A 21269-nucleotide genomic window follows, 5' to 3' on the forward strand; every position below is an offset into this window, starting at 1 on the left:
TTCCATGTTGTCATGGCTATCCGGACGAAAACGTCACGTACGCCACGTTCCGGGCGTAGTGTGAATGGCCCATTACACGAGGCGTTTCAACCCGGGTCAGATTTCAACCCGCCATGCACACAAATGAATGGCGCGTTCACATGATGCATTGCGCTCGACGGAATTTCGGACGGAATTTATTTTCGGACGATTTCTTACACAGCCTCTTTTGTACTAAAATTAATTCCGTTCTAAAATTTGTCCCTGTGAAGTTATGTACACTATAGGCGGAATGTACATGCGAACACGTGCATTTAGCATGCAACACTGTACGAAAATATAATCCGTACGAAAGGTCGAAAATTGGCTTTGTCCGAAAATATTTCCGTCCGAAATTTTCCTGCTATACAGTATTCGGTACCACCTCCACATTGATTTCAGCGAGCGAGGATTTAGGAACGAGTTATGTTTACAGCGTTCTGACCCAAGTCGGACCACTGAGAAACAAATGAACATGGGCCACACATCGGCCATAGTTTTTTTTGAAATCCATTGAGCTCCTTCAGCAAAAATACAGATATTTTATCATGATGGTATGTGCATCGTTTTGTGGGTTTCATGTGTCGAGCATAACAAAGGAATATGGAAGATATGAACATGTGGTTTGAAAATTTACACAAGAGCCGAGGGGTTGGGTTAAGAATTTACTGTCCCTGGCCTTCTCCTTGCGAGCGGACGTCGTCGATCTTCAGGATCATTTTTACAAGTTGAGCTGCGAGGAAGATTTGTTGCTTCTTGGAGTGCAAGACTTCGATGACGTGTTGTGTCTTCATGTCTGCAGATTTACCAGCACACAAAAGGAAGAAGAGATGCAGGGCACGGCGTTGGTGAAATACAATACAGGTGAATGAACGACTCACACGACAGCGACACTCATGCTAGAGATCAAGATCAACAAAACAACAACGCTTCTACTAGGTAGTGAGCGGGCAAGGAGCTAGTAGATGTACAGTACAAAATAATGCTGTTTATCATGAGCACATCACTCTCAACCATAAGCCAAAACCTCATCTTCAGGTCTCTTGCTATACCCGTTCAATATATTCATATAAATCACATGTAAAAAGACATGTTAGTAGGTCAAAACCCATTTTTGGCCTTGAGGCTTAGTGTACAAAAAGGTTGGACTTCTGTACGGGCTAATCCAGTTTACTATTCAGCGACAACCTGGGAAAGGGCCATACACTGAGATTGCACGCAGCTTACCATTGGTTCCCTTGCTGAGGCAATCGATACCAAGACGTGGGTTCATTTCCGCTGCTTGCTGCGCCTTGACGTTGGCAAGGGTGCGGATCGGATGGAGGCCAGAGTTCTCTGCCAGTGCCATCGGGACGGTCTCAAGGGCATCACCGAAAGCACGGAGAGCGTACTGCTCCAAAGTTGAGATCTGAAACACATAACAAAGTTAAAGATGTAGAGTGAGCCAGAGATAAAGGGTAAGGAGTAGCTTCTTCACAAAACACTACATGGGAATCAAGCTTGAAAGCTCATGCTCAGAAGGCCAATAACCAACTACAAAGAGATGCAGTCGACAATTTCATAACTCCAATATATCCCATGACTGACAATTTCTAGATGAAACTAGGACAATGATAATAGATGCCACCTCAGCGAGACCATTACCATAGCACACCAAGAAAATACACACCTGATCGGCTGCTTTCTTCACTGCCAATGAGCATGAGATTTCTGGGGCGCCACCACCATAGACAATGCGGTTGTCTCTCACAAGGTTGCGTACAACACAGAGGGCATCGTGCAGACTGCGCTTTGCCTCGGCGATGATCTAACAAAGATCAGATAACCAGGAATAGAAACACAGGAGTAATACATAGCTATGTTAGATAATCAAAAAAAAGGACACAAGGCATAAAAAACAGCTACAAGGCTAGAAATGTAACTCGTCCTCAGTCAGAGCAAACAATCAAGGAAGGCTTGCACTGTAGTTAGAAGAGTGAACGGTACTTTTGCATGGCGTCTGGCCCGATGGCCACAGTGCAGGCCAAACAGGAATCCTGATCCATGCGACACTTACAAAAAAGCAACATAAACGAACAGGAAAAGAAAGGAAGAGAATTACAACTCACCATCTCGTTTCCACCACGGATGAAGATGGTGACAGCTCTAGAGTTGGGGCACTCCTCAATAACCAGCATGTGATCTTTAGTTGTACCGAATGACAGCTCACGAACAATACCAGCCTTGCCAAGCTTCTCTGCTGTGAGCTCTGAGAACCGTGGCACAATACGTCCACCAGTTGCAATAGCAATGAGCTGCGATACATACAAAAACAGCAAACAGAACTGGCATTGCAGGGCTGTGCTCAAGCCTAGACAAAGAAATATATTTCTGGCGCGATAAGCAAAGAGTCACGAACAAGCATACATGAAGTGTAAGTAGTAATGTGTGCCTGCCCAGCATAGAATGCTGCCACAGAGTGTTCCATTGGATAGAGCACCTGGAAGGAAGCAAAACTTCAATCCCTGAACAGCTAAACAATGCAAACACTCCACCGAGCAATATCACAAACCAGAAAGGCATGAACTGAACAGGCTGCGAGGGCAGTGAGAAACCCCAATACCACACACAGCTGAGCAGAAGCAAGACTCTCCAGCGTAGACCGGCAATTTCAATGTTGCATGGTGTCTGGCCTGAGAGACCACAATACAGGCCAAACAGGAATTCATCCATGCGTAGCTATTAGGATAATACCATTATTACAATTGATGTTAGAGTGAAGACACGTATTCTCAAAACAGCCTCACCTCAATCTCGGGACCACCAACCCATCGCACAGCAGGGAGGTCATGCTGAAGAAGTAAATGGTTAGCTTCATCATCGAAACCCCACTGGCAAATTGCTAGCGTGGCACCGGTGTCCTTGACCTACAAAACAAGGAGCAAACTGCGCACATTAGGCTCTACATAAGATAGTTTCCACTGAAAAAAGAGACCGGAAGGGCTGGGACGGTGACTAAAGTTATGTAACAACGGAAATCCAAATTCAAGGGATGTCCCACACCCTCAGTCAGAAGAGGCAACTGGGAATCTGCCTGAACTGTAGTTAGGTGAGGAATAGGTAATTTAGCACAGCGTCTGGCCCGACAGCCACAGTACAGGCTGAACAGGAATCCTGGTCTGTGCAACAATGAGTTTAACAATGAAATACTGCAAGAAACTGGCAAACTGAACGCAAGGCTACGAAGTCCATCGCTAACTGAAGAAACACTACCTGAAACAATCTCCCCTGTGCAAGAAGTAAAAGACGAGTGTGTGATGAGAGGGATCGTTGTCCGGTAAGCAGTAAAACTCTGCAAATCGCTATAACTCATTATTTCAAATCTTACAGCACTTCATGCTAGGAACATCTGAATGAGCCAATGGAAACAAAATATTCTTTGAAACTGACCTGCTTCACCATCTCTTGGAACTTGCCCTTCTCGTAGTCTCGGAGTTTGCGATAGTCTTCAACAGAGCTGACATCAAGCTTATGCTTTGTCTTGGGCTTCGGTGGCTCGAACGGGCATGTGAGGATTGCAAGCTTTACATCTTTCAGTTCCTGACAACGAGAGTGAAAACAAGGATTATAGATTTCTGCTAGAGATATAATGGTGCCCGTACCGCACGCAAAGTGTCTTGGAAAGAGTAGATTTCAATAGCAGGCTATTGAGAAAAGAAAAGCTAGGCAAGGCAAAAAAGTATATCCTGCTATTTTAGTCAATAGGAGCGGACAAGAGCCACACCATTGTATCAGGTAGCAGTGTTACTGTAGCACGTCCTCTAGGGCCTGACAGTACAAAGGAACCGCTTGGCTGCTTTTACACGTGCATAGGAATACAACAGGTCGATTAAACTTCTGAGTTTCACTACCAATCACGCAGTAATATTCTCCCCTTCACAGCTCAATACATTTATCACTCAAAGAACTCACCTTGGGCATCTGTGGATGACTGAAGTCTTTATCAACAACAACACCTCGGACAAGCTGAGTATCTTCAAGCTTGCCACCGACCTTGCTGTCAACCTTGATCAACTCAAAATCAACATCTTTGCGCTCCATGTCGGCAACTGCCATGATGGCGTCGACGGCGATCTCAGCCATCTGCCGGTGACAGCGGTTGATACTGAAAAAGAAATAGAGAACAATACGATTGTAAGATAGATACCCGATTGCAATGGCAGTAAATATGAGCCACACAAGGTAGGAAAAGAGATGGGTGAAATCCACCCAAACAATGAAACAAATGTAACTCGTCCTCAGTCAGAGCAAACAATCGAGGAAGGCTTGCACTGTAGTTAGAAGAGTGAACGGTGCTTTTGCATGGCGTCTGGCCCGATGGCCACAGTGCAGGCCAAACAGGAATCCTGATCCATGCGGACAGTGCTATTTAGAAACTAAACTAATCAGAGACAAGAGAGCAATCTTACACTGAATTTATTTGCAGCTGCACAATAGATATGACACCAGAAACCTTTACATACAACTTCAGCTCCAGTTCTCTAATGAGTGGTCGGATTTCATACACTAGGACTGAACCTTATTGGGGGAAAACAACATACATTTTTGATCCGAGGGTAGTCATGGCAGTCTCGATAAGAGGCTCCTTGTTGTTGGGATCAACAGGAAACGACTCGCTGATTGTGTCCAAATGGTCGGTGGCAATCTTTGCTGCTTGCTCATAGCCATCAGCAATACGGATAGGGTGGATACCACGGTCCAGAAGCTGCTCTGCTTGTTCAAGAAGCGCTCCAGCAAGAACTGCGCACACACATAACATATAAATATAATAATTATTATATCATCAACATGTTGTACTGTATATATCCATGTAGGTAACAGGAAACATGCATCAGAGCAAGAAGGATCCGGAAATGTTCTGCTATTTCAGTCAATAAGAATGGATAAGAACCAAACAATTGTATCAGATAGCAGTGTTACTGTAGCACGTCCTCTAGGGCCTGACAGTACAAAGGAACCGCTTGGCTGCTTTTACACGTGCATAGGAATACAACAGGTCAATGAAACTTCTAATTGACTGGTGCAGGACAATACTGAACAATGATTGGTGGTTGCGGAGTCATTCAGTTCAAATACTTTGGGATGGGTGACCTATTCATTTTTTCTATTGTACAAGTACAAATTTTCGTTCACGAAATCTTTCGTTATATGAGCCCGGATCAGCGAAAACCATCACTTGTGTTCGATATCAAGTTGATCAAAAAGTGACGTTGAAGTCGAGCGAAAGAAAAGTCGCGGACCTAACAACTACCCATCACCTTCTTTCTTGTCACTAGTCTTTTATTCCGCCTGACAAGCCCGTGTTTGTTTGTTTGTCAGTGACTAGCTAGCTAGGCAAGCCCCAGGCAAGTGAGGAGACACGGCTGGGAAACCCCACGTACCTGAGCTTGGCTGGCGAATACTTGGTCCGTTTCATCGCAATTGTCGCTTATCTATCGCAACTAAGAACAGGAGTTTTTTTACCGCTCTGTGAAATTTCCAATACGCATAGTGAAGAAGCATGATACAGGATTCCTGTCCGCCACAAGAAATAAATTCAGCGATGGAATCTGATGAAGCAAGTCGAAGAAAGGAAGCAAGGTTACAAAAAATGTGCAAAAGAAAACAGCGACGGAGCGCCTTCTTGCACTCAGGCTTTAGTTTATCCGACTCTGGCTCTGTATCACTCGAGCTGATGCCACTTGAGCTCACATTCACTGGTGTGTATAGCTGCTAGCGTAGAGTACCGTATCTCTTGCTTTCTCCGCTTGGCGTATAGCAGCGACGGGAAAGGAACAGTCGCGGTTGTCACTTTGGCACTTGGAGGAACGTGGGCAGCGTGACCCGTCTGTCACTACAGTACTGTGTGTTCAACAATGTTTTTGAATCAGGCACACATCCCTCTCCAGACAGCTGTCATACGCTCTGCTGGATACGCTGACCACGACTCTTGTGCTGCCGCTGCCAGGTCGGACAATGTCTTCTTTGCCACCATCTCGCCATCAGTTTGCACGCTTGCAAAGAATACCAGGTCATTGCAGTTCAAACATTGCAGTTCAAACAACTGAGCTGGCTGGCCTGGCCGTGACTGTCACGCTCTCCAGGTCAGGATGTCGATTTCCCCTGCTACAGTTCCGGTCTTTGAGCTGCGCTTGGCTTTTCGCTGCAGTGAATGTGTGCATTCACTGCAGTGCATTCACTGCAGCGAAAAGTTTCCCACTTTTCCATCAAAATTGTATGAATCGCGATGCCACTGGCGCTAGTCGCGATGGTTTTTTCTTTCTGGCTCCTCTGATCTTGCCATCACAACCTCCCAAACGAATGTGAGTTAGATATCGAGATAGGACTGGGTTTTACCTGTCAAAAGGTGCGTGGGAGATAAGCGACAATTGCGATGAAACGGACCAAGTAGGTACGATCGCGGGGCGCGAGCATCGCACACGCATCGATCGTCGTTGACGCCAATCACGACGCGACATTTTTGGTGATGACTGGAATGGCGATTGCTAATCAAGGGAGTCAGGTGAAAGCCGCGGAGCTCCAGAGGACCACTCTCTCCTGCCACAAAGCGACTCGGCAAGGCTGCAGACTTCGTGTAGAAGAAAGCAGCGCTGATGAGAATGACGGATAGCGTTGAGCGATGAACGACTCCTTCACTAGTAAGTTTGTCGGATATCGACAGTGACGATGCAGAGCAAAGGCGTCTCTATTCACGACTGGAATAGCAACGAGAGCTAGCGCCAGACAATATCTGCTTCGTTGGCTTGGACGCTGATCAACTTGAAACATTATTTGGTCCATGCAGCAGCTCCCAAAAAAATTCAAAAAATACGTTCCTGTACGGTCAGGTAACCGTTGAATGTATCTGCACCTAGTACGTACCTCATGCTCATGAGCCTGTGTGCTGAGCAGTCACAGCTACTGTGATTGGACTCCGTGTGATATGTTTTCACGGAAGTGAAGGGCTTGGAGAGCATCAGTACAGAGCCTGGTGTGGATGCAATATCAGGCCCTGGAACTTGGCCATATGCCGTTAGCTGCGCAGTAGTCAGTGAAGCCAATGGTTTACTTGGACAAGCCAGTGTCTGAGTAAACCCCCAAGGACTATAAAATTCCTCCTTGTTAGCCGGCTGAGTGATGACAATGCCTAACAGGATCAGACACATACCAACGCTCATACTTGCATCCTACACAGAAATGCCACTTCCAACGTTTGCCATACAGTGATGTGGTGTACCGCATTTTTTGGTCAATTACGGTGCTGCGATTGGTCTAAAATTTCTTGAGACTGGTTATCAGTGGTTGTGGATCAATTTGGAGCACAAAAATATTGAAATTTTGCACATGTGATGGTTTTTGCCGATTCAGGCTCATATCACTCCACCAGCAGGCTTGTTACGTACTAAATTTCGTTTTCGGTTGAGGTCTGCCACCCCGAACATTCAGAAAAAAACTTTTAGTTATTCCGTGCCCCCTAACGAATATAGCGAAGTTAATTCCAAACGAAAATTTGTACTTATACAGTATGCTGAATAACACCCCGAGCAGTGATTACTGACGATCGAGTACATGTAGTGTTATTTGCGATTGGGCTGTTCCCCTATCCATACCATTACGGACTGATGATGAACCTACATGGAATGATTCAAACCAATCACCAGGAAGGAGCGCCTGGTCTACATTAATAAAATCTCAAATTGAATGAAATAATTGCGTCTCTGAGTGGAGCTACAATGCCTCCACTTTCGGTCGGAAGATATCACGAAGTTTTCACCAGACCAAAATCTTGAAACTCCATTGCTCGTGAGTGAAACTAGAAATCAACCATGAGAGATTGTGTGCAGCACTGCATGAACTGAACTCCTGGGAGATCAGGGAAAGCAGCTACGAGTGAAAGAGGAAATGGATTCATCTGTGTGTGTTGGGGGGGGGGGGGGGGGAGGGCACAGTAGTACCAAAAAGCGTGGCCCAACACATTCATATAGATGCTGCTATTGCCAACTTACCAACAACACCTGTTGTGCCATCACCAATTTCTTCATCCTGAGATCGGGACAGTTCGACCAACAGTCTTCCTATCTGATGCTCAACGTCCATTTGAGCGAGAATGGTGGCACCATCGTTGGTAATGGTGACTGACCCATCACCACTGACCATCATTTTGTCCATACCTGAGCACACGAAAATATATATGCTCTACTCTCTTACATGTGTGTGCCTTTTACTCTGCACGTTTGTAAGTGTGGTTTGTATTAAAGTGTGTATGTATTGTGACTGGAGAGATACAAGAAGTCGACACCAACGATCATCTCAGTGTCTCCAACTTGGTTTTCAAAATTAATGACACAATTCGCTGTTGAAAATGGATAAATAAAAAAATCGCTATTGAAAGTGGACAACTGAGCAATTCAATGTAGAAATGACCAGTGAACACTTAACAATTAATCAGTATCGCGGAATCTCATAATGCAAGAGTACGTGTATGGTTTCAACAACAATATTTTGGAGGAGGCAAGACCCCCCAAGATGAGGTAAGTGGGAATGTACATATTTGATTTGAAAACTTCAGCAGCTGTGCTAAAAATTCGGAATAGCTACCTTTGGGTCCAAGCGATGTACGCAAGGTAGAGGCGACGGTTCTCGCCGCATTGATATGCGCCTAGAAATATAAAAACAAAGCACAATTTACAATTTACAAATCTGGCGGCGAAAATGAATTGGATGTAAATGTTACCTTCTGTGCGTCGATGCCTGACAAGCGGGTTTTGGAGCCCTGGTCACGCAAAATGATGAAGGGCCTGCCATACTCATCGAAGGCTAAGGATTGAGCCAAGCTCATTGTGAATTTTTACTCTATGACTACATATAATCGGGAAGAGCAGCTCCTTCTTCGAGATCTTCCTTTGACGAACTCTTCGCCTTCTCAAACGCGCCATGTTGGCTGCTTTGGGGCATGACTGCTCATCTCCATGGCAATAAATATGGCGCCGCTACAAAAAATCTTGAAAATACTTTGGCATTTTTTTGTTTATTATATATATATGTCAGATGACTTTTCTTGCATGAATCGACTCTCGATCTTGCACGCGCCAGCTAGCTAGCACCACACATGCACTTTTTCAACTTTTTGTAGTCATGCATATGCACAAATTATTTTCATTGAACTGAAACCACTGGAAACCCCCTGATCTGGAATAATTCTCAGTCACTGATCTACCGACTAGTATTACTGTCAGTACCGGTATATACCGTCGACGTCTAATGTCTACCTGATACTGTAGTGATAATGACTCTTGTTCATAGTGGAAATCGAGGTGGATCAAGTCAGCAAGTCTGGGGTATCACTATCAGCACCCGCTGTCTCTTGATGACTGAATAAAAAGGGTGCTCAGGCAGCAATGATTCCAATGTTGAAACGATTTTACAAATTTGCTTTCCTCAATAATGAGCGTAGAGAACAACATCTGAATAGAGAGAGCATTGCCATTTTAAGAAAGTAATTTTACAAGACTGCGCGATGGCACACCAAGGCTTTTCTACTGTTGTTGAGCAATGTTTTGATGTTGGCCACTCACTAGCAACACTGAGCGAAGATGTATCGTCTGTGGATGTCAGTACCATTGGTGCTGAGCCTGTTGCTGCTATAATACAATCAGCTATTGGATCCGTGGTAGATAGAACGCCTTCCACAGGTAAACAATTGTCGCAAGGAGCACTTGATATCTGTTGGGAGAAACTGAATAGTGGCTACTGGCGTGATGTATCTGTCCTATGGCGCCAGCTGTACACATACTCCTCTATATCCATGGCTTTGAGTCTGGCTGCAGAAGGCCTGCTGAAGGAATCTTTGAAGACATGTGATGTTGGGTTGCTGATGGGAGCACCTGTCCCAGGCAATCACTTACACCGCCTTGCTGCCATTCTAACAAATCGTCTTCGTGAGGTATGCATATCACTTAATCTGCTTGCCAGTATTGGTTTAGCATAGGGAACATAGACCCATAAGATTTGGGCTGCCAAGTTAATGAATTTGAAAATGAAGGAGTCTACGTGACCATTGTTGTCATTTCTGACCTGGTGCGTGACATGCTCAATGAATGTGTGATGAAAACCTATTGAATCTGACTTCCTAAGTATACATGGTGTACGTTACACACACACACACACACATACACACACACACACACGCACACACACGCACATACACATGTACCATGTATACGCCCGTCACAAGAGAAGCACGCAAATCTGCAAATGCACTGGATGTGCACCCACACATACCGTACTCACTCGATTAGAAGCCGGGGGCTTCTATTTTTTCAATACCGATTTTGAGGAGGCTTCTATTCAAGAGGGGCTTCTATTCGAGGGGGGGCTTTTATTGTTTCATTCCATACCAGTATTCCAATCAAATCTCTAAAACTTTCATATTCACAGCAACTCGACCCTGAGTTAGTTCGCACACACTAAGTCGACCAGGACATATACCAATATGAACATGCACGGGGTGTTTTTTGCACACTTGACCTTCATACATGGCACTACCTGGTCACCCCATGCTTTGCGAATAGTAGTCCGGGCTTCTATTCGAGAGGGGCTTGTATTTTTTCAAACAGTCCTTGTAGGGGGGCTATTATTCAAGAGGGGCTTTTATTCGAGAGGGGCTTCTAATCAAGTGAGTACGGTATACACACACACACATATACACATACAATGTCACATACACACACATACACACACGCTATAGTACATGGGCAGCAGTCCTCCATCTCGGCTTACAGCGCTCGGTTGGGTTCAATTACTGATAGTACCGGTTTGACTCTGCTACCATCAACTCCCATGTAGTTCGACTGATGATCATCAACTGAAACCGTTCTTGAAATACTGGCTCAAAAAACTGACAGCATTCCTCCTCTGATATGATTATTATTATTTTGTGTTTTAAACTTCTATCCGCATGCTGTAGACATCTGTGTCGGATTCCTTGCCAAACGACAAGCTACCTTGCGGACCGGACTTTCAATGTGGAGGACTTCCAATTGAACGAGTTCAATGCCCATCTTTATTGATGTTTGAGGAGAAGTATATGCGCCAGAAGGTTCCAGTCATCATCACTGATGCAACTAACCACTGGCCAGCACTCTCCTCGAGACCGTGGAGGTAAGACATCATGACACTGAACACTGAATTGAGTGGTCCTGATCCAGCTCTTGTGTCGTGCTTTGCTTGGTACTGCACTGTGCAGCGCCACCTTGGCATCAGATTTTGATTGGAGAGCTCAATTCCCTGAGCACTTGTTACGACAAGCAGCCTGCTCTCCTGCCAAAATCTCTCCGTATCAGTATTTACTGATCAGGGTTACTCTAGTGCTCATGTCACCAGGTTCATCACAAGAAGATTTTGAACAGAGCATTGAAGTATTCCTTTCTCATTATGATTTTATCACTTCAATGTCCCAGCACACCATCAGCCGGCCCTGATCACCCTCAGTCCTCACTCACTTATCCCAGAGTGAAAAGCTAGCCTAGTTTTCCATGTAAATAGCACCTCACATCCTGATTTGTATCCGAATTGTGTGAGTCGTGCCATCATTCAGTATTTCCACTTATAGACATAATAATTTGTTTCGAATGTGAACACAGCTTGGCGTATCTCAAGCAAGCTGCGGGCGATCGTACAGTGCCCATAGAAGTCGGAGCAAGGTACACTGACCAAACCTGGAGTCAAGCGCTGATGACCATCAACTCTTTCATTGACTCTATTTCGGAAGCGCCGTCGGAAGAAGTGGCTGGAAAGTCATCAACGCATTACCTGGCACAACACCAGCTCTTTGAACAAGTATGTACATGTACCATCAATCAACCAATATGGAGAGTTGCCTTGAGGTGCAATTTTGAGGTGCAATGTGATATGCCATGTTTTTTTCTCATACTGAGTCATTCCTTCAAGGTACAGTTGTGGCAAGTGTTTATACTAGAAAGTCTCTCTCTCTCTCTCTCTCTCTCTCTCTCTCTCTCTCTCTCTCTCTCTCTCTCTCTCTCTTTCAACTCGTAAAGACAAGTATGTAAAGAGTTCTCAATGAGTCCCGCCTCGGATTGACCAAGTCAGGAGCATTGGAATCCCCAGCCGGTTAGGTCTAACTCAAACATGAAATGAGTCAGCATTCTCTTCTTTTGTACCTTTAGTCGCGTCCAATGCATGTTCTTTCTGATTTGACCCTTTTTGTGTCTCTGCAGCTGCCAGAACTGCGCTCCGACATATGTGTGCCGGACTACTGCTGTTTGTCTGAGTCCGATGACACTGAGCCAGTGGTGAATGCGTGGATTGGTCCATGCGGAACGGTGTCACCATTGCACCACGACCCGTATCACAACGTCTTTGCTCAGGTTTGTAGACTTCTTGTTTGTTTTTGCCATTGTTTGAAATCAACTTGTTATGGAGAAGGGGGGGGGGGGGGCTTGTCAACTGACAACTGCTCTTCTGAGTTACTATGCAATTTATACGCTGAGCTACTTGTACTTGATAAATTAACTTCATTGATTTGTAAAATATGTTGACGTTTTGGGCCAGTCATCCATCTCAGAATGATTCACAAGGGGTGAACCTGACCTTATATAGCAGCATGAAAGCGAGTGACTATGTATTTCCCAGCAGATCTACATCGACTTGGGTTTGTTGCAGAAAGGCGATGACACGCTCAATTCTCTCTTCAATTGGAATATATGGGTGTAGACCAACCACACGCATTGATAACACTGTCGATTTGTTGGTCGATGTGTCCAATGTTGCAGGTGTACACTTTGCTTTGTCTAACGCATCTTGTAAATCGTTCTGACGACGGGCGAATGGCCCGAGATGACATAATTTTACGAATCAATAAATCAAACTTTTTAAGTAACTCGGAGATTGGGTGAATAGCAACTGAATAGAGCAGTTGTCACTTGGCAACCCCCTTTTCAGGCAGTTGCTTGAAGTCCATAAACTAACTTTCATGTTGACACATTTTGTTAAGATAATTGTGATGTTCTGCTCTATGCTACGGGAACCCGACACGATTAACCCCGGGAACACTCTTCGCGTTCCTGTAGCGTAAAGGAAACCTGTTCTGCTCTGCGTTCACGAAAAGAAATCACGTGGAATGTGTATTGAGGATTTCCCGTTCCGAATTTGACAGTTTTCTGCCTGATTTGAATAATACCCAGCAGATCCGTACGCATTTTCTTTGCGTGTGCCACAACGTAGAGAACCTTATCTCCGGAGGTCCGCGTAGAAATCTGGATCCGGGTATCCAAAGCACGCTAAGCCGTAGACTCTTCTCTATGTTTCATGCAGAATGCAGGACCTCACTAAAAAAGGGAGGCTCAGTACTACAGTAGGCTTTTATTTGTACCATATTTGCCATTTGCTGTACAATGCTCTCGGTCGATATTCATAAGAAGTACACAATTCACCTATATATGGAAGACGTGTTGAGGGAACCATCCATATTTGACAGGATACTGGGGTGTGACTAGTAGTAGTATTCTTTTATTTATAGTGGAGAAACCAAAACAGGCAGACGCCTAATAACAATGGACCCACTGTGTAGGGTGGTGGAGGAGACTGGCAGACGAATGCAGCTGACTACTGTAAATATACAAATTTTCGGCAGCTATTTAATTTCGGCTATATTCGGCACCGACCCAAAACGCCTAAATTAAAACGCCGATGAAATTTTTCACAGCATCTGTCGCACTATACCATGCCCTCTACCCCACGCCGAAAATAAATCGCCGCCGAAATGTCAAAAATCGTCAAGTGCCGAAATTTTGTATATTTACAGTATCAAGTAGCTGATGTGGTTGCTGTGTAGTGCAAGGAACTTGACAATGGGTGTGTTGCTGCATATGTCTTGTCTAACTGGTTTGCAGGTGGTCGGTAAGAAACTGATTCGACTGTATTCATCTGCACACAGTGATCTACTGTACCCGCACGACTCGGCCATGATGCACAACACAAGCCAGGTGGACTGTGAAAACCCAGACCTGCAGCGCTTTCCTAAGTTTGCCGAGGCGCCGTTCTGGGAATGCGTCGTACAGCCAGGCGATCTTCTCTATATTCCGCCAAAGTTCTGGCACTATGTACGCTCGTTGTCTGTTAGTTTTTCTGTCAGCTTCTGGTGGACATAGTTTTTTTGTTTCTTGGCCAAAAGTTGATCTTTTTTTGTGCTGCTATATTGTGCTCTCGCTTTCCTTGTCTCAGTCTCTCTTTAATTTTTACTTCCTGTTATGCTCGTGGCTGGACCATGGTCCTGATTTTTACATTGTAGTATTCTTTCCCTGCAGACTGTTTTCAACAAGCCTGCAATATTCACGGCAACATTGCCAAGACCATTGGACAGAGGCATTGGTTGAGTGTGTAGTGCCGTTCTACATTACACCCATCTTTCATGGTTGCCTATCGTGAGACTGAGGGAGAATCCATATTGGGTGGAGACTTGGTATAATATTATCACAACCATGTGAAATATAATATTCATAAGTGCATGTTGATGTGCTGCACGCATCTTGGTGAATGCTCGCTCTAGCCTAGGTTGAGTTAGGATACTCTGTGATGTTGCGTGATGCTTTGCAATGCATGTTTCATACATCCAAGCCCTTGAACGATGTTCATGAATAGCTCGGATTGCAAGTCATGATCTACACTTGCAGTTCTGTGCAGATGCGCTGAGGATATGAGATCCATTGGCATTGCTGATCTACTGTTGTGTGCTTGCATGCATCATTTTGATTCGTGAAAAATCATGCTCTGTTTACCGGGTGAACCAGGGAGTCGTACCCCAAACCATTTTTTGGGGGTACAACTAGGGTGATGTCACAAGCCGATCGTTGTCAGAAACCGAAAGGCTGATCATGTCTTGAAAACACACAAACGGTACAGGCCGACTCCCTGGTATAAACCATACATGTACACGTGCTAGCAAGAGTAAATAATACTCTTGATACTCGCGCTCTGGCATCACATTATCATTTGTGGCAAGAGAGCAAATGAGCAACCTCAGTTCTTATACTGCCTACATGTATGTGTCCAGCGAGATTTACACCCACCTGCAATGCTCCTTCAGGCTTCTCTCAAATCAATCAGTCAATGTGTAATTTGCAGCAGATCCAGCACTTTACTTGTACGTGTAAGTCTAGCAAGATACAAATACGATAGACTCATAGTGTACCACTCCTTACTTTCGATATCCAGACAAGCACCAAACAACACATCATGTAAACTGTTTGATTACATGGACTGTGACCAGATGAACTTCATAGTAGAGTCCCATGAGCACACACATATCCACCAATTCATACATGATCGAGCCACAATTGTCAGAGCATCTAAGATGGCTGAAGATCTCTAGTGTACCCAGGAAGTACATTGTATAAGACAGCATAATTATTATATCTACGTACAAGATGCATGATAGGATTAGTACTATTTGCAAGCTATCAGACAGAGAAGTCCACACAGCGGACGAGATAATATCTGTACACACCTAATTCTGCTTATCTGGTAAAATTGTTTACCATTTTTGATCATTATGAGGTAGTTTCAAAATATGCAAAATATGCAAAAGAAAAAGAATCACGAAATTTGTTGTGCTGTCGTGCTGTCTATAGGAGTCAAAAATCAGGATGCGAGTGGGTTTCGCTCATTGGCCTTGTCGAGTTCCTTCACCTTATCGAAGTCCAGCTGTCCCTCACCGAGAGCATCTGCTGTTTCTGAGGACACCGCTGTGCTGTTCAGTGTGCCGAGCTTCAAGCTAGATTCATTCTGTTCTCTAACCTGGGCGAACGATCTGGAAATCCGGCCAATGGCACGGATCTTCTGTCGGATTGCTTCCTGTCGAAGCTGCTTCTGGCGAGCAGGGTCATCATCCGCTGCTAGCTCATCTCCACTGCAGACATTCAGCAAGCCGGCGAGCATCTCGGTCACCTTCTCGGCGACAAACGGTGCTGACCACGTGAAGACGTTCATGAAGTTTGGCAACCAATACGGATGCGGAGAGCAGTTAAACTGGCGAATGTTCATAACGTTGTTCTCGTACTTGAGGATGGCAGCCTTGTTTCCATACACATCCAGGTAGTTGGGTGCGGAGAATATGGTAATTAATGAAGGGAAGCCAGTCGCTTCATTCTTTCGGTACATCCGATAGCCAGAGTCCTGGGCCTCGTGTCCACGGATAATCGAGAGCAGGTTGTTCTTCTTCAGGAACTCGCAGCTTGCCATGTACGTAAAGAAGAATGAGCAACCTCTTGTGCTGTTATGTGTGAAGTGTTCAGAGGACTTCTCTGCACCATAATCCTCCAGGGGATCAGACCATAGCATGTCACACATTGCCCCAAACGCTGGTGGCTCCTTGAAGCGGTCGATTTTCTGGATATCTTCCAGCGTGTGGATCTCAGGCGACAGACCACCGTGCACACACAGGAACTGCTTGTTCATGAGAGCAGCCAGAGGCAAGCAGTCGAAAGATTCCATTACAGCATCGTACAATTCCTCACTGTACTTGACCTTGCACTCCTGTTTGAATGTGAAGTAGTCCGTCAGGTGACGGCATTCGTGGTTACCACGAAGGAGAAAGAGTGTTGACGTGAACGTGGCCTTCAACGCCCATAGATACAGCACACATTCGATGGAAAAGTATCCTCGATCAACATAATCGCCGAGGAACAGGTATTTCGTTGTCTCGGGGGAACCTCCAACATCGAACAGCTTCATTAAATCGAAATATTGGCCATGAATGTCACCACATACCGTCAGGGGAGCATCTAACTCTATTAGATTGTCCTCTTTCCGGAGCAGCTCCGTGGTAGTTTTTATGATATGGAGAGCGGCTTCCTCGTCAATCCGCCCTTCCCGGATGAAATGATTTTTCAGGACTTCCGTATTGCATTTTCCATTGGCATCATACAAGTCTGACATACATAATCTAGTTGCTACTGGTGCCGCAACACTCTGTACTGCTCTCTCAACCGTGTCAAGCTTCTCGACGTCCTGCTTGGACGTCTCTGAATCCGACATGGTGATGCTTTCACTTCCGCAAACAGCAACTCCAGCCCATCTCAAAATTTCGTAGGACTTCGGTGGGCCAGCATCTGACCTTGCCAGCATTCACACAATCGTTTTCGCGCATGCCCGGTTTACCGCGCCCGACCCGCAAAGGCACAAAATCTCTGCGTTTGTTTGCCTGCCTTTTTGGGTGTTGTGCTGATGACGTACATGTACACAACAAAGCCAAAACGGTTTCTGCAAATTTTTGATTGTTTTCATTTTCAGTTCATGAGCACTTTTAGATTTTTATTTCAGCAATTGCATGTTTGTTGATTGACAGCTAGCTGAGAACTAGCTTACTTAGATCGCCACTGGCGTTGGTATAAAAGTCCATCATGCCCGTGGTTGAAGGAGAGGATACTGAATCTGATGAGGAAGTTGAGCCTACTGGGGCGAAAGAAACACCCGATGTTAGTTCCCTGGCGAAAGCAAGGACAGTTGTGTCAGGCGAAGAGTCTGAAACTGAGGATGAAGACGAGGAGGACGCTTCTTCTCTTGTGGAACCAATGACTGTTGAAGAAGACCAGAAGAGCACCAAATTAATTGGCGTGGATATTCGAGATAAACTGAAGGAGCTTACAAAGAGGCAGCCATCTGGGGGTGCATCGAAGCGACGTACCAAACGCGATCCGAAATACGAAACGTGAGTGTGCATTGAACAAGGATTAGTGAAGAGTAAGAGATGTGCGCGTGCGCGTGTGTGTGCGGCAATGTAAGGGTCAGCGCACAGTAGGAAATGGGCGTGCGTGTGTGTGCATGCGCGTGTGTGTGTGCGTGTTCGGCAATGTACGGAGTACGAGGAATGGTTCCTGAGTGCTGATGGACTGGCCTTGCACACGTGCTCCTCTGCTCCTGCTGCCTCGGCAAGCTCATTTCAGGCCCAGGCAGTCACTTCACCGTCAACCCAGTGCGTAAGCGTGGCGTTTCTTTGCCAATGCCATACTGTAGCACATTGTGCTGGCTGTAGCGGTGGCCGTTACTGCCAGTTGACTCATGGATTTGACATGCACAAGTGCGAACCAGTTCTTGCTAAGAACATACTGTACAGTCAGGGTCAGATAACATAATTCGGGGCTAAGATGAACCCTTGGATAGGGTGAACTATTTTTCCTGTCCTAGGGCCTAGCAGCACATGCCGTAAAGTCGTGTATAAAACACACGGCGTATATGACTTTTGGGGGAAATTGTACAGGCTTCTACATGAGACAGGCTTCTATACAAGACGGGTATTTCTATGTATACAACACTAAAACCAGGCTTATGTGCTGACAATGCATCTTGAAAATCTGGCTTCTATATGAGACAGGCTTTAATACAAGACACTATGGTACTTTTTAATAGCTGCGATGAACTCAACTAAGGCGACCTAAAGGTGATCCTAAAAGCGTGTCCTGACTGGCCAGATCTCGTATTGGTGAACTCGATTCTGGCGACCCCAAACAGGGGAGAAGTGACTGAGTGGCAGTGTGCATGTGTGGGGGTGGGGTGGGTGCGCACGCATATGTGTGAGAGAGGGGGGGGGGGGGGGGGGGGGCTGCTATTTTGATGTGGTGGTTGCGTGCAATGCACATGTCTCATCAGAAGTGTTGTGATTGTGATATTCTGCTGTATCTCGTCTCCTTCGGCAGCAGTGTTTCCAGGCACTAGTCGTATCCCATACACTTCACATGTACAAAAAATCACGTTTCGCGTCAGACTCTGCTAGAGGCCGAGTTTTCCGCATCCGTAGGAACGCCACCACCCTTCAAGGACCAAGGCGCAGATGCAGGTCCTAAAGCGGTGGGAGGTGAGGAGATCAGACCCACCAAAGTGGTCAAAGACCGAAAATCCCATTCACTGCATCGCATGTACAATGTAACCGAAAATTCAACCTGCATAACTGTAACTCCTGAGTCTTGTTTGTGTCTTCCGATTCTGTTTGCTCTGTGCTTAGGTTACTTCACCGGAAGTTAAGTAAGTGACGAGTGGTTGTACATTTATGGTCTGTTTAATTGTTTCTACAGGTAGTGGTAGAATCTACTGCATTCAGAAGTCAGACCTTGCTTTTTATAGTCGTTCTGCTTGTATCCGGTTCCCTTACCAATCAGTGGTAGATTGGTTAGAGCGAATATTCAACGAACATTCAGAGTACAGTGTAACGCTTTTTCGGCTATCCGGTTCCACATCCATCCCAATATTTTGTCCGAAAGGAATATGTGGGTTTTAGCAAGATTTGACTGCGGTAGCCCGTTGAGTATGTGCATTCATATTGTCCACCCGGAACAGTGGTGGTCTTCACCCGCTCCACGAGGCTAGGGGCTGGTGGAAACCAGTAGAACACAGTATTAAAGGCTATAATTATTATGGTGTTGCGGGATGCCAGTCGTACTGTATCAAGACTCCTCTTTGGTATGTCCATGGCAACAGTTCTGTTTCCAGAAATGTTATCCATCGTACTGTACGCATGTGCAGGATTCACGCACATTCGACAATGATGCTGAGCAGCTCCATTCTGCTCTATCAAGGAGCCAAGAATGAGCACATTCTTTGTGTTCGGTGATGAATCTTGCTGGGGTCTGTTGTGTGTAGGTTTTGCCTTGCTACGAGACTAGTAAGGAGTGCTCCCAGAGAACTAACTGTAGTACTCTTTCCTTCTTTCTACACTGTTTTCACAGGGGAAGATTTGACGTTAGTGCGCAAAGACCTGAATAGCCAGATCTGTGGTCTTTACCGCTCCCTGACGAAAGATATGCAGCAGCAGAGAAACCACCTCCGCACCGTGCATAGTTTTGTTGAGGTATGTGTTCTAGGTGCCGTCTATGGTCGTGCGATAGTGTGCTTAACGCCAGAAATATATCTCCTAGTCCCTATGTGTGCTCGCTAGTACAGTGCTGCTCAATGAAATCCAGTCGTGTCGCTCAAGTTTGCGCCTTGCACCATTTCGCAGCCCAGTGTTCGCAGGTCTAGGGCTGCGCAACGCCCGGCACATACTTGAGGAATTTGACTGGATTTCATTGAGCAGGACTGTACGTGTTCTCAGTTGGGGGATTTTTGCCGAATCTAGTCACAGTACAGCTTTAGACAAAAATGAGTACACCATTTCTCTCCCTTCCCCGGTTTTGTGTGTTGAGTGTAGTATAGTTGCTGGTACTCCTTCTGTCTGAAATAGAACCTCGTCTCGTAGATTGCTCGTATGAGTTGTATCTCTGGTGTCTGGTCTTTAATGTCACAGGATGCTGGCAACAACTTCCGGTCCGCACAAGACGACCTGCGCATGATCGAGGAGTCTCTGAACCTTGCCTTCTCCGGTAATTACTTACCGAACCTCACACTGCCCAGAGGTGCAGCTAGTCGGGAAGCAACACCAGCGTCGCCATCTTTACCGTCTTCGTCATAAGTAACCTTGTCGAAAGTTGCACTGTTACACGTCATATTCTCTCTGAATCACAGAAACTAACATGAAACCTCTTTAGGACATATTCAAAAATTAAACTCATCTCTCTCGTGCCGCTGGTTGGCTTTTTTTTAACAAGCAAGTGGGCACCATCTGCATAGTTTGGGTCCGTTGCTGTCCTTTTGTTCGGTATGATGCGGTGCGTGATGCTGATCTTAATTTGTTTGGTTTTGCTAAGTGACAAGCATCGGTCTGTGCACTGATCAATAATTTCTCGGTCTGTGCTTTGTTGCTACTTGTCAAGTCTTTTCTTTCATTTCTTTTACTCAAATTTCTTCTTGTCTATCGAATGTTCTTCACATTAGCATTTCATTGTCTTTTTATTGTATGGAGTTATACGAGTGTTGTAACTCGTGGCGGGTGTAGATCTACTACCCGCTGGATTCTTGGCAAGACCTACTACACAACACTAGTACCGGTATATACAAGTATACTTTCCTCGGTGCATTTATGTGTCTACTATTGGAATTGTGAACCTGAGTAGATCTTTACCCGGAGCATTTGATCAGCCTTGTGTGCAGTGTCCGGTGTACTGCAGCCTGGCAGCAAGAGTGCATGAGGCCAGGGTTACTTGCTCTTGCTACCAGACGTGTGTGTGTGTGTGCCATCGTTGCACAAATGCCGTAATGATCGTAGCGCTTTACTTGGCTTGAGAGAAGGTCACCACCCCGTTACCAAGAGTACTCTTGCCGGCACTGAAGGGTGTACGGTGCTGTGC

General features: G+C 45.5%; 4 protein-coding genes across 4 annotated transcripts; 2 read left to right on the forward strand and 2 right to left on the reverse strand.

The window, feature by feature from the left end:
- Positions 1-488: 488 nt before the first annotated feature.
- Positions 489-8957, reverse strand: LOC135815801 (T-complex protein 1 subunit epsilon-like). Its single transcript, XM_065329141.1, has 11 exons — positions 8771-8957; positions 8635-8695; positions 8043-8207; positions 4599-4797; positions 3970-4162; positions 3448-3597; positions 2805-2924; positions 2127-2312; positions 1688-1825; positions 1246-1426; positions 489-814 (listed from the first exon to the last, which is right to left on the reverse strand). Exons 1-11 carry the CDS (start codon positions 8873-8875, stop codon positions 684-686), a joined length of 1629 nt encoding a protein of 542 aa, XP_065185213.1. The 5' UTR covers positions 8876-8957; the 3' UTR covers positions 489-683.
- Positions 8958-9219: 262 nt separating this feature from the next.
- On the forward strand, positions 9220-14750 carry LOC135815802 (lysine-specific demethylase 8-like). Its single transcript, XM_065329142.1, has 5 exons — positions 9220-9979; positions 11003-11196; positions 11679-11874; positions 12273-12422; positions 13947-14750. The coding sequence occupies exons 1-5, from the start codon at positions 9554-9556 to the stop codon at positions 14202-14204; spliced, it is 1224 nt and encodes a 407-aa protein (XP_065185214.1). The 5' UTR covers positions 9220-9553; the 3' UTR covers positions 14205-14750.
- Positions 14751-15402: 652 nt separating this feature from the next.
- Positions 15403-17175, reverse strand: LOC135815803 (serine/threonine-protein phosphatase 2B catalytic subunit-like). Its single transcript, XM_065329144.1, has one exon. The coding sequence runs from the start codon at positions 17086-17088 to the stop codon at positions 15694-15696; it is 1395 nt and encodes a 464-aa protein (XP_065185216.1). The 5' UTR covers positions 17089-17175; the 3' UTR covers positions 15403-15693.
- A 148-nt stretch (positions 17176-17323) lies between these two features.
- Positions 17324-21051, forward strand: LOC135815805 (uncharacterized). Its single transcript, XM_065329147.1, has 4 exons — positions 17324-17761; positions 19052-19071; positions 19773-19894; positions 20330-21051. The coding sequence occupies exons 1-4, from the start codon at positions 17454-17456 to the stop codon at positions 20492-20494; spliced, it is 615 nt and encodes a 204-aa protein (XP_065185219.1). The 5' UTR covers positions 17324-17453; the 3' UTR covers positions 20495-21051.
- The last annotated feature ends 218 nt before the right edge of the window (positions 21052-21269 follow it).

Source organism: Sycon ciliatum, chromosome 4, assembly GCF_964019385.1.
Source record: "Sycon ciliatum chromosome 4, ocSycCili1.1, whole genome shotgun sequence".
NCBI lineage: Eukaryota > Metazoa > Porifera > Calcarea > Leucosolenida > Sycettidae > Sycon > Sycon ciliatum.